Here is a 13485-nt window from a genome sequence, read left to right as displayed (position 1 = left end):
TGTTTGGGCTGAACTGTGCAGATAGCGAGTTTTAAAAAGCGCAAGGTTGGAAAGGTTCTTCAGGGCCCCAGGGTTTATAAAATGCCAGGTTGGAAAGGTTGCCTAGGGGCACAAGGTTAGAAAGGTTGTCTAGGGGCATGAAGTCTAAAAAGCGCAAGGTTGGAAAGGATGAAAGGTTGTCTATAGGCACACGGACAAAAAAAGCGAAGGTTTGAAAGGTTGTCCAGGGGCCCAAGGCCCAAAAAAATGCAAGGTTGGAAAGATTGTCTAGGGGCATGAGGACAAAAAACAAAAAAATGCAAGGTCAGAAAAGTTACCTAGGGGCACAAGGTACAAAAAGCGCAAGGTTAGGAAGGTTGTCTAGGGACTCGATGACGAAGAAGTGCAAGGTTGGAAAGGTTGTCTAGGAGCACGAGGTCCAAAAAGCTAAAGATCCAGTCACACTAAGCAACTTACCAGCGATCCCAACAACGATAGGGATCGCTGGTAAGTTGCTAGGAGGTTGCTGGTGAGATGTCACACTGCGACGCTCCAACGATCCCACCAGCAACCTGACCTGGCATGGATCGCTGGAGCGTCGCTACACGAGTTGCTGGTGAGCTCACCAGCAACCAGTGACAAGCCCCCAGCGCCGCGTGGAAGATGCTGCGCTTGGTAACTAAGGTAAATATCGGGTAACCAACCCGATATTTACCTTGGTTACCAGCGCACGGAGCTACACGTGCAGAGAGCAGGGAGCAGCGCACACTGCTTAGAGCTGGCTCCCTGCTCTCCTAGTTACAGCACACATCGGGTTAATTACCCGATGTGTGCTGCAGCTACATGTGCACAGAGCAGGAGCCGCGCACACTGCTTAGCGCTGGCTCCTTGCTCTCCTAGCTACAGCACACATCGGGTTAATTAACCCGATGTGTCCTGCAGCTACATGTGCACAGAGCAGGAGCCGCGCACACTGCTTAGCGCTGGCTCCTTGCTCTCGTAGCTACAGCACACATCGGGTTAATTAACCCGATGTGTCCTGCAGCTACATGTGCACAGAGCAGGAGCCGGCACTGACAGCTGAGAGCGGCGGAGGCTGGTAACGAAGGTAAATATCGGGTAACCAAGGACAGGGCTTCTTGGTTACCCGATGTTAACTGTGGTTACCAGCCTCCGCAGAAGCCGGCTCCTGCTGCCTGCACATTTAGTTGTTGCTGTCTCGCTGTCACACACAGCGATCTGTGCTGGACAGCAACAACTAAAAAATGGCCCAGGACATTCAGCAACAACCAACGACCTCACAGCAGGGGCCAGGTTGTTGCTGGATGTCACACACAGCAACATCGCTAGCAACATCGCTGCTACGTCACAAAAGTTGTTCGATAGCAGCGATGTTGCTAGCGATGTTGCTTAGTGTGACGGGGCCTTTATGGTTGGAAAGGTTGTCTAGGGGCATGAAGATGCACCACCGAGAACTATTATCTTTTATGCTGCAGAAAAGATCATTTCACCTTCACCCTCCCCTCATTTGTTCTGAAATGGTGTTAAAGCCATTTAGAGGACAGTTATAAAATAAAAAATGATTCCATCTTTTAAGAATTGTTTTTAGATCCCTCCTTGCTGTGCTGTTACTTGATCAATCTGAGTCCCTGTCTGTTCTTGCTTTTTAACTTAGCAAGTGAAGTTGGGCAGCCCAGACTATTTGAACTGCACCAACGAGGAGGCCTCGGAGGATTTCATGAAGAGGATAGAGTGCTACAAGAATTCGTATGAGCCGCTGGATGAGAACTATGACAAGTATGTCAACCCTACATACACCTGCTACTTTTCCATAACACTGTCTTAAAGGCAGCATAGTATTCAGTTGCCCAGCAGCCACGACTGTTCTTTTGGAAGAAGAAAATGTTAAAATTGAGCCTTCTTTTTTTTTTTTTTCTTCATTGAACACAGAATATGTAATATAGCATAGTTGCATTAACCCCTTGACAACTGGCCAATTTTGTGCTTTCCGTGTTTTTTTTTTTTTTTTTTTTTTTTTTTTTTTTTTCTCCCCCACCACCCTTTTTCCAAGAGCCATAATTTGTTTTCCATCAATCTTGCCATGTGACGGCTTCTTTTTTGCAGAATGAGCTGTACTTTTAAATGAAACCATGACTTTTACCACATAGTGTACTGGAAAAGGGCAAATAAAATTCCAAATGCGGAAAAATTGCAAAAAAAAAGTGCTATTGTACAATTGTTTTTGAGATATTTTATTCAGTGTTCACTCTATGGTAGGACTGATGTGTAGGTATGATGTCTCAGGTCGATGCGAGTTTGTTGACACCAAACATGTATAGGTTTACTTTTATCTAAAGATTTAAAAAAAAAAAATTCAGATGTTTGTCCCTAAAAAGTAGTGGAGGTTTTGCGCCATTTTCTGCGACTTGTAGCATTCTCATATTTTTCGGGATCTATGGCTTACTGACTGCTCATTTTTTGCGTCTTAAGCTGACTTTTTTTAACAGTACCATTTTTGCACAGAAGCGTCGTTTTGATCGCCTGTTATCGCATTTTTCGCAAAATTCACAGCGACAAAAAAAACCCTGTAATTTTGGTGTTTGGGATTTTTGCCGCTATGCTGTTTATCGATCAGATTAATTGATTTTCTATTTTGATTGGGCACTTCTGAATGCGGCAGTCGGCAGGGATTAACCTGACACAATCCATGACGTACTCAGTGCGTCATATGCCGTGAAGAAATTAAAGATTACGTGGAAGAGCCATCCAAAATGTCAATGTACTGCACACATAATAAACCCCTTTTTACACCACTTAATAATTTTAATTTTTTTTTTCAGGGAACTTTCCTACATTAAAATCATGGACGTTGGCCGTAGATATTTAGTTAATCGAGTTTTGGATCATGTCCAGAGCCGGATTGTTTACTACCTCATGAATATTCATGTGACGCCGCGATCCATCTATATGTGCCGGCATGGGGAGAGCGAGCTGAATATCAAGGGGCGTATTGGAGGAGACTCTGGCCTGTCTCACCGAGGGAAGGAGGTAATGGGAAATTTTGGCTTTGCAAACTTGTTTATGTATACTATAAAGTAAACTCATTACTACATGTGTGATCAATGTGGACCTAAGAGTTGGGATTTAAATGTTGTCCAAAATGCAAAAATTTTGACAAACCTTTTTGAATTTGTATAAAAACAACCTGTGTAATACTCGCCCTGTCCCCTGCCGAGCTCACACCTGGCTTACAGCACCATCCCAGGGGTTTGGGGTTTTTCAGTGCTGGAGTGGTCCTTTAAACATATAACTCTCCTGCCCTCAGTCTTATACTCACCCCCTGGTGTCGTGGTTTTTTTTTTGTTTTTTTTTGTTTTTTTTTTTTTTTTACGGTGTCGCTCCAGTTCCATGATGCCATCTTGTGATTGCAATTTGTGACTGGCCAAAATTTGCATCACAAGCTCTCACTGCAAGAACAAGGCTCTCATAGACTTGTATTCAGTTGTGACCTCTGGCATTATCAATGAAACATTGGAGCTGCCGGCAGGTCACAAATCACAGGAGACAGGCTGGATGGGGCTGGGAGATTTAAAGGGAACCAGACACCAGTTTTGGGGTCTTAAAGCTGCAGCCACCATCACCGGGCTCTTTTATATACAGCATTCTAACATGCTGTATATAAGAGCCTAGGCCGCTGTGTAGAACGTAAAAATCACTTTATAGTACTCACCTTAAAACGGTCTCTGAGTTGGAGTTGGGCTATATGGGTGTGTATGTATGTGTGTGTATAATATATATATATATATATATATATATATATATATATATATATATATATATATATATATATATATATATATATATATATATATATATATATATATATATATATATAATTATCTTACACATTGTATACAGTTATTAGATACAGGTAGTGAATTTCTGATGTGTTGTCTAATTTATTGTGCGTACTGGGCATATTTTCTGCAATGATCTAAGCACACAGTGCACACTGCTCAAATACAGAGGGTTAATCCACAACCTTGGCCGCTAGCCACCGACTTCCACGTTGCAAAACAAACTGTACTATCTCCTAAGGGCGTCGGAGAATTGATGAGGAGAAATCTCGTTCTGGTCGATGGTAGAGATTCATAACTTTTACGTTGGCCTGTATCAGTCTCCCTTTGTCCTGGACCATAAAACAGGTGTCTCCAAGGACTGTATGATAACAGCTGGCTCAGATACTACCTGGGCATAGCTAATAGCACATCATCCAAGACAGATAATGTCTGTCAATGACCAACACAGTGCCAGTACAAAACAGCTTGATAGCTGGAATTATAGGACAGCGCAACTGGTAACCTGCAGTTGCACTCTCTCGTCAGCTCAGAGTTTCCCAGTAGCATGGAGTAACCTTGGACCTCCTACATTGACCGTCTGTGGTTAGATCCGCACCAGACCCTATCTGAAAGCATATATTGGTGAGTCACTAATGTGTGTGTGTGTGTGTGTATATATTATATATATATAAAACCAGAATTTTGGTTGTGCCTCAAACCAGGCATCCAAAGCAGCCATGGCATCAGAAATGGTTTGAAATTTGGTACCCTTGAAGTGTTTCTTCAGGTTTGGAAACGGATGATAGTAGGAGGGAGCTAGATATGGTGAATAAGGTGGGTGGTCAACCAGCTGGAAGCCCAGCTCTGCCAGTTTTGCCGTGGTCGCTTGTGCAGTGTGAGCAAAGGTGTTGTCTTGCAGGAACAAGATTCCTTTGGACAGCTTGCCGCGCCTTTTTGCCTTCAGAGCTGCCTTCAATTGGTCCAAAAGTTCAATGTAATACCTTGCATTGATGGTGGAACCCTTTTGAAGGTAGTCCACTAGCAGCATGCCCTCCTTATCCCAGAACAGAGACGCCATCACCTTAGTGGCTGATTTTTGCACCCTGAACTTCTTTGGATGAGGAGAACCACTGTGCCCCCACTCTCGACTGCTCCTTGTTTTCAGGGCATACAAATAAATCCAGGTCTCATCCATAGTGACCAGTCGATCCAGGAAGTTCTTATCAGTCCGGAAACGCTGACAAATGGAGCGGGAAGTTTTCTCTCGCAGCTTCTCTGATCTGTTGTCAGACATTTAGGGACCCACTTTGCAGAAGCTTCCTCATGTCCAAATGTTCATGGATAATAACACAAACATGTTCACGGGAAATCCCCGATGTCTGCGATCGCTTTAGCTGAAATTCATCAATTCTCCAGTATGAGGTTGTGCACAGCATCGACGATCTCTGGAACAACCACTCATGGTCGTCCAGGACGTTCCTCATCATTGGTGCTGAAGTGGCCCATTTTAAATTTGGCAACCCAGTTCTTAACTGTGGAATATGAAGGGCATTGATCCTCCAATGTCTGCGCCATATCACCATGAATAGCCTTTGTGGACTTTCCTTGTATAAACAAGAATTTTATCCTTCCTCTGCTCTCAGTTGCTGTGAATATCGCATTAGACTCCGCCATTTTGTTTTCCCGCGTGCGTAGAACACTGTTGCCATAAGCAACAAACACAAAATTTTGAAAACTTATATGAGATACATAAGGCTGTCATGTGATGTAACATTCATTACTATAGAAACAAAAAAAATCACAAAGCCAAAGGACTTATCAGCAGACCCTCGTGTACGATATATCTGTGAGGAAAAGGTAGGATATTTTGCGGAGTGCCACTTACAAAAGTTAAAAAGTATCGGCAAGTAGAGGATTATTCCCAACATTTATTACAGGATAGGTGATTATTTTAAATGTTGGGGAAAAAAACATCATTTTTCCAATGTGCCAAATTTAATTCTGCTCAAAGGGGTTTTTGGTTTTGGTTTTTGTTTTTGGTTTTGTCTTTTTTTCTTTTTCTTATTATTGAAAATCTGCTTTTTAAGAAAAATGAGCTCAGGAAGCAGATTTAAAGGGAACCTGTCACCAGTTTTGGGACCTATAAGCTGCGTCTACCACCACCAGGCTTTATATATACAGAAGTCTAACATGCTGTATATAAGAGCCCAGGCCGCTGTGTAAAACGTAAAAATCACTTTATAATACTCACCTAAACTGTCGCTGCGGTGGAGTTGGGCCATATGGGCGTCTCCATTCTCCGGTGCCGCCTCTTTCGGCCATCTTTGTCTTTCTTCTGTAGCCGAGGTGCATGACTCGTCCTATATCATCCACACTCCCTGGCATTGAGGTCCTGTGCAGGCACACTATGATCTGCCCGGAGCAGAATAGATCAAAGTATAGTAGTGCGCCTGCGCAGGACCGGCGAGTGTGCATGACTTAGGACCCATCATGCACACAGGCTTCAGAAGGAGGACAAAGATGGCCAAAAGAGGAGGCACCGGAAAACTGAGACACACATATGGCCCAACTCCACCGCAGCAACTGTTAAGTATGATAGTGATTTTTCCGTTCTACACAGCGGCCTGGGCTCTTATATACAGGATTCTAACATGCTGTATATAAGAGCCCACTGGTGGTTCCCCAGCTTATAGGCCCCAAATCTGCTGACGGGTTCCCTTTAAATATTCTCATCTTCATAGATGGATATTGTCTCATAGTAAACAAGAACTAACACTGTCAGCTGCTCTTTGGCTGTTTTTTGTGTGCTATAGCTTTCTGGATTTGGAGCTAATAATATTAATAATAATAATAATAATAATATTCAGTATTAGCAATCCTTGCCAGCTTCAGAGCAGGGCCTTTATACGCTAAACAGCAGTAGTGGTCGGTCTCCTAGGCAACAAGCTGTAAACAAATGAAAAAATGTTAATGCCTTAGGAATTGCAGAAAATTGCAAGCTCTCTCCGGCAATACTAGTTTATGAAGATGGGAGCCGCTGATTAGACCTTCACACTCTAGCGCAATAATTTTATATGATTTCATTTCACTTGGCCTGCAACTTTTCACCATCAGGAAAGAGGAACCTGTGAGTGTATTTACTGGAACAGTCAGTAATGGGTCCAGTACATCTTATAGAGAAGGAAGCCGTTGTGATATAGATGCCGGTAAACTTGGTCAGGGGTTATAATTGCTAATTGAGCAGTGATGAAATGGACCGCTCTACATAAGCGCAGGTAGCACAGCTGCGCAACCGGGCGGCTAATCTGCTGTAACATCCTCAACCTGATGTAAAACTGTGGTTGGAAGGATTTCTTCAGTGTGGCATTGCTCAAAGTGGAACTTCCCTGTAAGATGATGCAGACAGATTCCCATTTTAGTGAGGCTCTGCTGTCATACCACGCTGCTTACTTTATGGAGACAGAGCTGCTTTGCCATTAATGTAATAAAATGTACAATTTTGCCTTTTAAAAGCCGTCATAACCAGTACAGGTGCCAACAGGAGAGATCACAGCCGTATGCATCAATGTAGCTCCGTACATAGGTCACCTAAATGCCCTGCACAAGGGTGGTGGGCAAAATACATGGAAGAATAGATTTCCTGTGTTGGGGGGCCCGCTGACAATTATGGAGGCACACCTTAATTTTAGGCAGTATATTTGGCTTTAAAAAAAGCTATGCTACCCAGCAGGGTTGCCCCTTATCCCCCCTCCTATTTGTTCTCGTAATGGAGCATTTGGCTTTGGCCATTAAACAGAACCCAGATATAAAGGGGATAGAGGTGGGAGGACACCAATGTAAAGCGGCATTATATGCAGATGACCTACTCCTATACATTACACAGCCTCACATATCCTTTCCCTCCTTGGTTAAGGAAATTCGGACATATAAGTAACTTTAAAGGTAACTATAATAAATCAGAAGCCTTGAATTTCACTCTGCCGGGGAGAGAAGTGGACCTTATTACATCCAACTTTCCTTTTAGATGGCCGACATCGGCCCTGACTTATCTGGGGGTGGCGGTACCACGGGACAGTTCCAAGATTTTTCACCTCAATTACCTCCCTTTGTTGGAACGCACTATAAGAGATCTGAAACAACTTGATAGACAGAAACTGTCCTGGTTTGGACTTATTAACGTCATGAAGATGGATGTCCTCCCTCGTTTTTTATGTATCTTTCAAACGGCCCCTATAGCACTACCATCTTTTTTCTTTACTAGAATACAGTCAATTATTAACAAATTTGTGTGGGTGGGGAGGAGGGTGTTGAGTAGATTTAAGGGAGGGGGGGGGGCAGGGTTGCCAGACTTTAAAAAGTACCACAAGCATCCCTTCTGCTGAGACTACTGGACTGGCAATTTAATAGGAGCACTAAACAATGGGTGAGTCTGGAGCAGGTTTGCTCCGAAACACCCCTGCGGTTCCTCCCGTGGATCACACCGCTGCGGAGGGGACGGATAGATGGGGAGGCGGAGTTTCTCAGGGCATCCCTGAGGGTCTGGGACGTGCAGTGCAGGCGGGGATCTCTCTCAAGGGGTCCTGGTCCGCTCTCACCACTTTTCTCTAACCCGGAGTTTCCCCCAGGGGTGAGAGTTGAGCGTTTATGTTGGAGGAGGAGCGAGGACACACAGCCCAGACTTTGCACGGTTTGGAGGTCCCCACCCCCCCCCCTTTTCGGCTCTTTTGCTCCCAGAGGGTCGGCATCCAACGGCTTGGCTGGAATACCTTCAACTTGGGTCCTTTTTGATGGCCGATAACAGACTTGGGCTTTTTGCGGCTCAGCCCACAAAATTTGAACAATTGTTTTTGCGGGAGGATTCTCCCGGGCATCTTTTGTCACTGGTTTACTCCTTCCTGACTACAGAGGCGGATATGGGGGACCTTAAATATATCGAGAAGTGGAATAGAGATTTGGGGACTTACATTCCTGAGGAGGACTGGAAGAAGTCCTTTTATCCTCACCCATAAATTTTCCATTGCCTGCGCTGCACAGGAAAAAAATTATAAGATTCTGACCCATTGGTACAGGTGCCCAGATACTCTACACACAATATTTCCTGGGGTTTCAGATAGCTGTTGGAGGTACGGAAGGGGAAGGGGGACAATGCTGCATATCTGATGGGGACTGCCCATTGATACAGCCCTTCTGGAAGTCCGTGTTCAAGGCATACTCTGTGATTTGCGGAGAGCAGTTGGTGGGTTCCCCTCAGATGGCATTGCTTTCAATTCTCCCGGGATCACATAAATCACAGAAAATGGGCCTCCTGAGATTCTGTCTTACAGCGGCACGCATGGTGATCCCGAGATACTGGAGATCGACTGGGGTGCCATCTGTGAGGGAGTGGCTTGTGGAGATGGCCATCATCCACAGGATGGAGTCCCTCACGGCAGAGACCAATGGCTCAGTGGATACATTCCTTAGGATCTGGACCCCCTGGACCCTGGCTCTTGATTCCCTACCATTTCAGAACGTTATTGGTATCTCATAACCTGGGTTAAGTCAGTCCAATGTAGCGGCCCGTGTACTGGGGAAGTAATCCCTGCCATGCCTTTTCTCCCTACCTTTCTGCTGCTCTTCTCCTCCCCCCCCCCCCCCCCCCCACCCCCTCCATTTTCTTTTTTTTTTGTTTTCCTTATCTTTCCCTCTTACTACTTTCTTTTCTTTCTGGTTCTAGTTAAATCTAATTTTTTTTCTTTCGGCAGTGGCTTTGTTTTGGTTGAGGTGTAATTCTCCTTTGGAAGGAGACTGTTCATATTATAAAATGTGGTTACATGTCCTATACGTGCCTTTTGGTAGTTAGTAAGAGAGTATGTATTAGTTAGGATGTGGCTTATATTTTTCTCTGTAAGTTGACACGAAGTAATCACTTATTTGAATCTTCTTCTTTTTTTTTTTTTCCCTGTAAATTGTCTTGTTTACTTTAATAAAGAAAGATTAAACATAAAAAAAGCTATGCAATGACCAAAACAAATATTGCCACTATATATTGACCAAATAGTAGTAGATACCATTCCTGCAGACACATGTACCTTCTGATGGCGTCGTTCACTTTTTCTGTCTTTTCCATCTTGGCCCAGACCGCCATAACTACTTCTCCCAGCGTCATCGGCAGAGTTTACAACACCTGCACACGAGGGTTCTTGCGTTTGCAGCACCACCCCCATCTATTCCCAAACTATCCATCCAGTTCTGCTGCCCTTATGAAAAGTAGTAGTTGTTATGCCCCCCCTCCTCACAAAACGTGTTTCGGACGTGTCCGCCTGCAGAAAACCTATATGCCCGAAAATGGTGCAAGACAGAGCACACACTGACTCCATATGCTCCATTATAGTCAACGTATGCGTCCGAAACACGTTCTGCGGGGGGGGGGATTCAGATGGATGCCCCGACGGGACCAGTGAGCGGAGGTGAAAATGCGAAAGTGAAAGTGCCCTAAGTCTTCGTGACTGCTCCCAGTTTGCTTTAAAACAGCTCAGTGATTTGTGCTGTCGACTGGAGCAGAGCTGCTGAGATCACTTATTGGCTGCAGTGCTGTCAAAGTGACGTCGGTGCTGCAGACAAGAACAGACCACGGATCTGTGGAAGTGGTTTGCTTTTGTTTTTTAAAGCAAACCCCACAGCAAGGATAAAGGGGGTTTCAAATGTTGGAAAACTCTTAAGTGCATTTTTGGCACTTAGGGTAGACTATTGTACTAATACTCCTTACTGCCCTCTCTTTAAAAAAAAAAAAAATGATGCTTCCAAGTGCCCATTTAAAGGGAACCAGTCATCAGGGGAAAGTGCGGTCACAAGGTTATGGGCGGCACTTGCTGAGGACAATCACAGCGCCGCCCATAACCTTGTGCCTGCGCAAAACGTCACCAGCGGTCACACGTGCACACACTGCACAGTCCCACAGCGCATGCGCGGGACCTCGGGCGCCCAGGGGCGGTGTCCTGAGGTATGAACTTCAGCGTTGGAGGCGGCGTAAATCGGCAGGAAGACAGTAATGGACACGACAGCCCCCCCCCCCCCATGGATAATTTACAAAATTTGTATAGCAAAAGGTACAGGTTTATAAAGTATTTAATTTGGTTTAAAAGGGGCTACAAAAAGTATAGAAACCTTGCTAGAATGCAGCCCAGGAGCTGCAGAGGGGGGAACTTAGGTTTCTTACTAGCCAAAATAATTGGTGGCATGCTCTCGGTTGACTTGTGGACAATGGCCTTCTCAGACTCACGGCACTTCCAAACAGACAAATGTGAACAGGTGCATACTGGACATGAAACCTAATCTAACAAGTAAACAGTTGCACTCTGGATCGCTAAGGTGTGCAAACATTGAATACAGGAATTTGGGCATGTATTACTGCCAAGGAAATAAATTAAAAAATTTGGGACATTTGGAGCACATAGAACTGGTTTTTTATTTTTGTTTTTTTTTTTATTGCTGGATCCCTAGCTAAATGTCTCTGCTTGGGCTAATGAAACCTACAATTTATAGGCAGGCACAAACCACAGGGTGTCTTTTCCTAGGTCACTGTTCTCTCCCCATATCACTTGCTGGTACATAATGTAGTGTTCTGTGGATGACTAATGTGTCATGGGAATATCCATTGTCAGTAAAGGAAGGGTAGGGCAGAAGTTTCAAATGCTTCACCTGTTAGGGTGGTTTTGTTAAGTTGCTCAACAAGGCATTTTTTAATTATCAGACATATTTCGTGTTCACACGTCACCTGCAAAATTACACGTACTTTAAAAAGTCATCTCAGGCCGCTTTGGGCAATTGTGTCCTCTAGGTGGTAATGCATCATAACTGACAGCCAATCTGTGTCCAAAAATGTAACGTGCCCCTTCTTTTGGAACGCGCGATGTATATGATATGACGTACCTGATGACCTTGTAGAAAGACGCTTCTTTCTTTTTGACATTTTGTACAATCTTTATCCATAGTTTGCCAAGTGCTTGGCAGAGTACATCCATGAGCAAAACATCCATGATCTGAAGGTGTGGACGAGTCAGATGAGGAGGACTATTCAGACGGCAGAAGCCCTGGACGTACCGTACGAGCAGTGGAAGACCCTGAATGAGATTGATGCTGTAAGTGTCGTTATCACTCACCTGTAATCTGTAATGGGCTTGGTTCACGTGGATTTTGAAGAGTATTTCTCCAAAATCCATTTTGGAAAACTGTGAACCTTGATGTCCATAGTACCAATGCAAGACTGGATCTTCCCACCCTTGTAAGTCCAAGTATCTATCTTCTTTAAAAAAGGAAGATGACCAGCTCCCTAGTGCCACCTATGGGGAAAAACAATGCTAGAAGTTAATATTGGCCCTTTTTAACCGTAGAACGCATACCTGGGGCCTGGCAGGTCTGCTAGGTTACTTGTTTTCTATGGTTGATTTCTATGGTTGCCGGTCTAGGGTTAAACAGTCTTGCTACAAGGCTGAGGTATACACCAACCCAGGATCTTCTCCAATAGCAAAATTTCTACATTTGTCTCCAAAGGTTCTTGCCCCTCATCAGTGAAACATTTGTGTGTTGGGTGATGTCCAATCCTTTATTTATCCTATTATTTATGATCCTTTATTTATCCAGAAAATATTGCTCTGCTTGGTTCATGGCCGACAACCGCTCACAGCGGAGGGACGGAGGGATATCACCCACTGAAACAGTTAACGTCTCTTCCTTTGCAGGATGCTGATTCTGTTTTTGGCAAAGGAAAGCACACACAATACCAGGAATACTTTTGTGCGTGACAATCGCTTTAATATTCATTCTTTTTTTTTTTTTTTTTTTAAGTTTTTTTTTTTGTGCTTTTGGTTTTTTTCCTCTTCTTCTTGTTCCAAGAGCCATAACTTTTATTTTTCCATCAACATAGCCATGCAACGACTTGGTTTTTGCAAGACGAAATGTAGTTTTGAGTGACTCCATTCATTTCACTATACAAGGCAGTGAAATGGCACAAACTAAAAAAAAAATTGGAATGACGTCATTGTTTTTGGGTTTGTTCTTAGAGCATTCATTGTTCGGTAAAAAGGACCTTGTGACCTAATTCTCTGGAACACTACGATTATGGCAGAACCAGTTTATATAATATGTACAGATCTATGTAATGGGTGAGACTGGTCGTCATTTTTGCTCCTTTCTATGGCACCCCATTTTTTTATGGTTATGTGCCATATAGTGGTATTTAGAGACCCCCTAAACCACTGTCGAGTGTTGCTTTTTCATATATTAACTTTGACGCGGCTATTAATTTAGGTACTGATGTTTAGTAGGACCACTGCCCTCTTATCTCCATGAGGGATTGCCCCGGATATCAGATATCTGCATACATAGCAGTGTTGTCATTTTGCAATACATATTTGACCATAGATAATGTTTCTTGAGTTGTGTTATTACTTTTCTTTTTTTTTTTTTTTTTTAGAATTGTTTGTGGCTAAACCTTTAATAACTACTATTTAAAAGTATGTTTTGTACTTCTCACTTTACTGCTATACTTATATTGAAAACTCTGTAAACTAAAATACCACAGTTTTTCAGTGTATGGAGAGAATGAGGTTCTCCTGTGCAGTTCAGCTACAGGCTGGCCTTCATAGGAGGACCAAGATGGTAGCTATGGCTCTAAGCAAGTCTGCTA

At 43.7% G+C, this 13485-nt stretch overlaps 1 protein-coding gene across 3 annotated transcripts in view; it reads left to right on the top strand.

The window, feature by feature from the left end:
- LOC142249843 (6-phosphofructo-2-kinase/fructose-2,6-bisphosphatase 4) overlaps positions 1-13485 on the top strand; it is a 109537-nt gene that overhangs the window by 59923 nt on the left and 36129 nt on the right. For all 3 annotated transcript variants that reach the window (XM_075321772.1, XM_075321773.1, XM_075321771.1), the window contains exons 7-9: positions 1655-1776; positions 2820-3027; positions 11792-11938. In XM_075321772.1, coding sequence (XP_075177887.1) covers positions 1655-1776; positions 2820-3027; positions 11792-11938 — 477 coding nt within the window. The remainder of the gene's footprint in view (positions 1-1654; positions 1777-2819; positions 3028-11791; positions 11939-13485) is intronic.

The sequence above is a fragment of the Anomaloglossus baeobatrachus genome, chromosome 8 (assembly GCF_048569485.1).
Source record: "Anomaloglossus baeobatrachus isolate aAnoBae1 chromosome 8, aAnoBae1.hap1, whole genome shotgun sequence".
NCBI classification, from domain to species: domain Eukaryota; kingdom Metazoa; phylum Chordata; class Amphibia; order Anura; family Aromobatidae; genus Anomaloglossus; species Anomaloglossus baeobatrachus.
The sequence above is the reverse complement of the archived record's forward strand: the minus strand, read 5'-3'. Positions and strand labels throughout refer to the sequence as shown.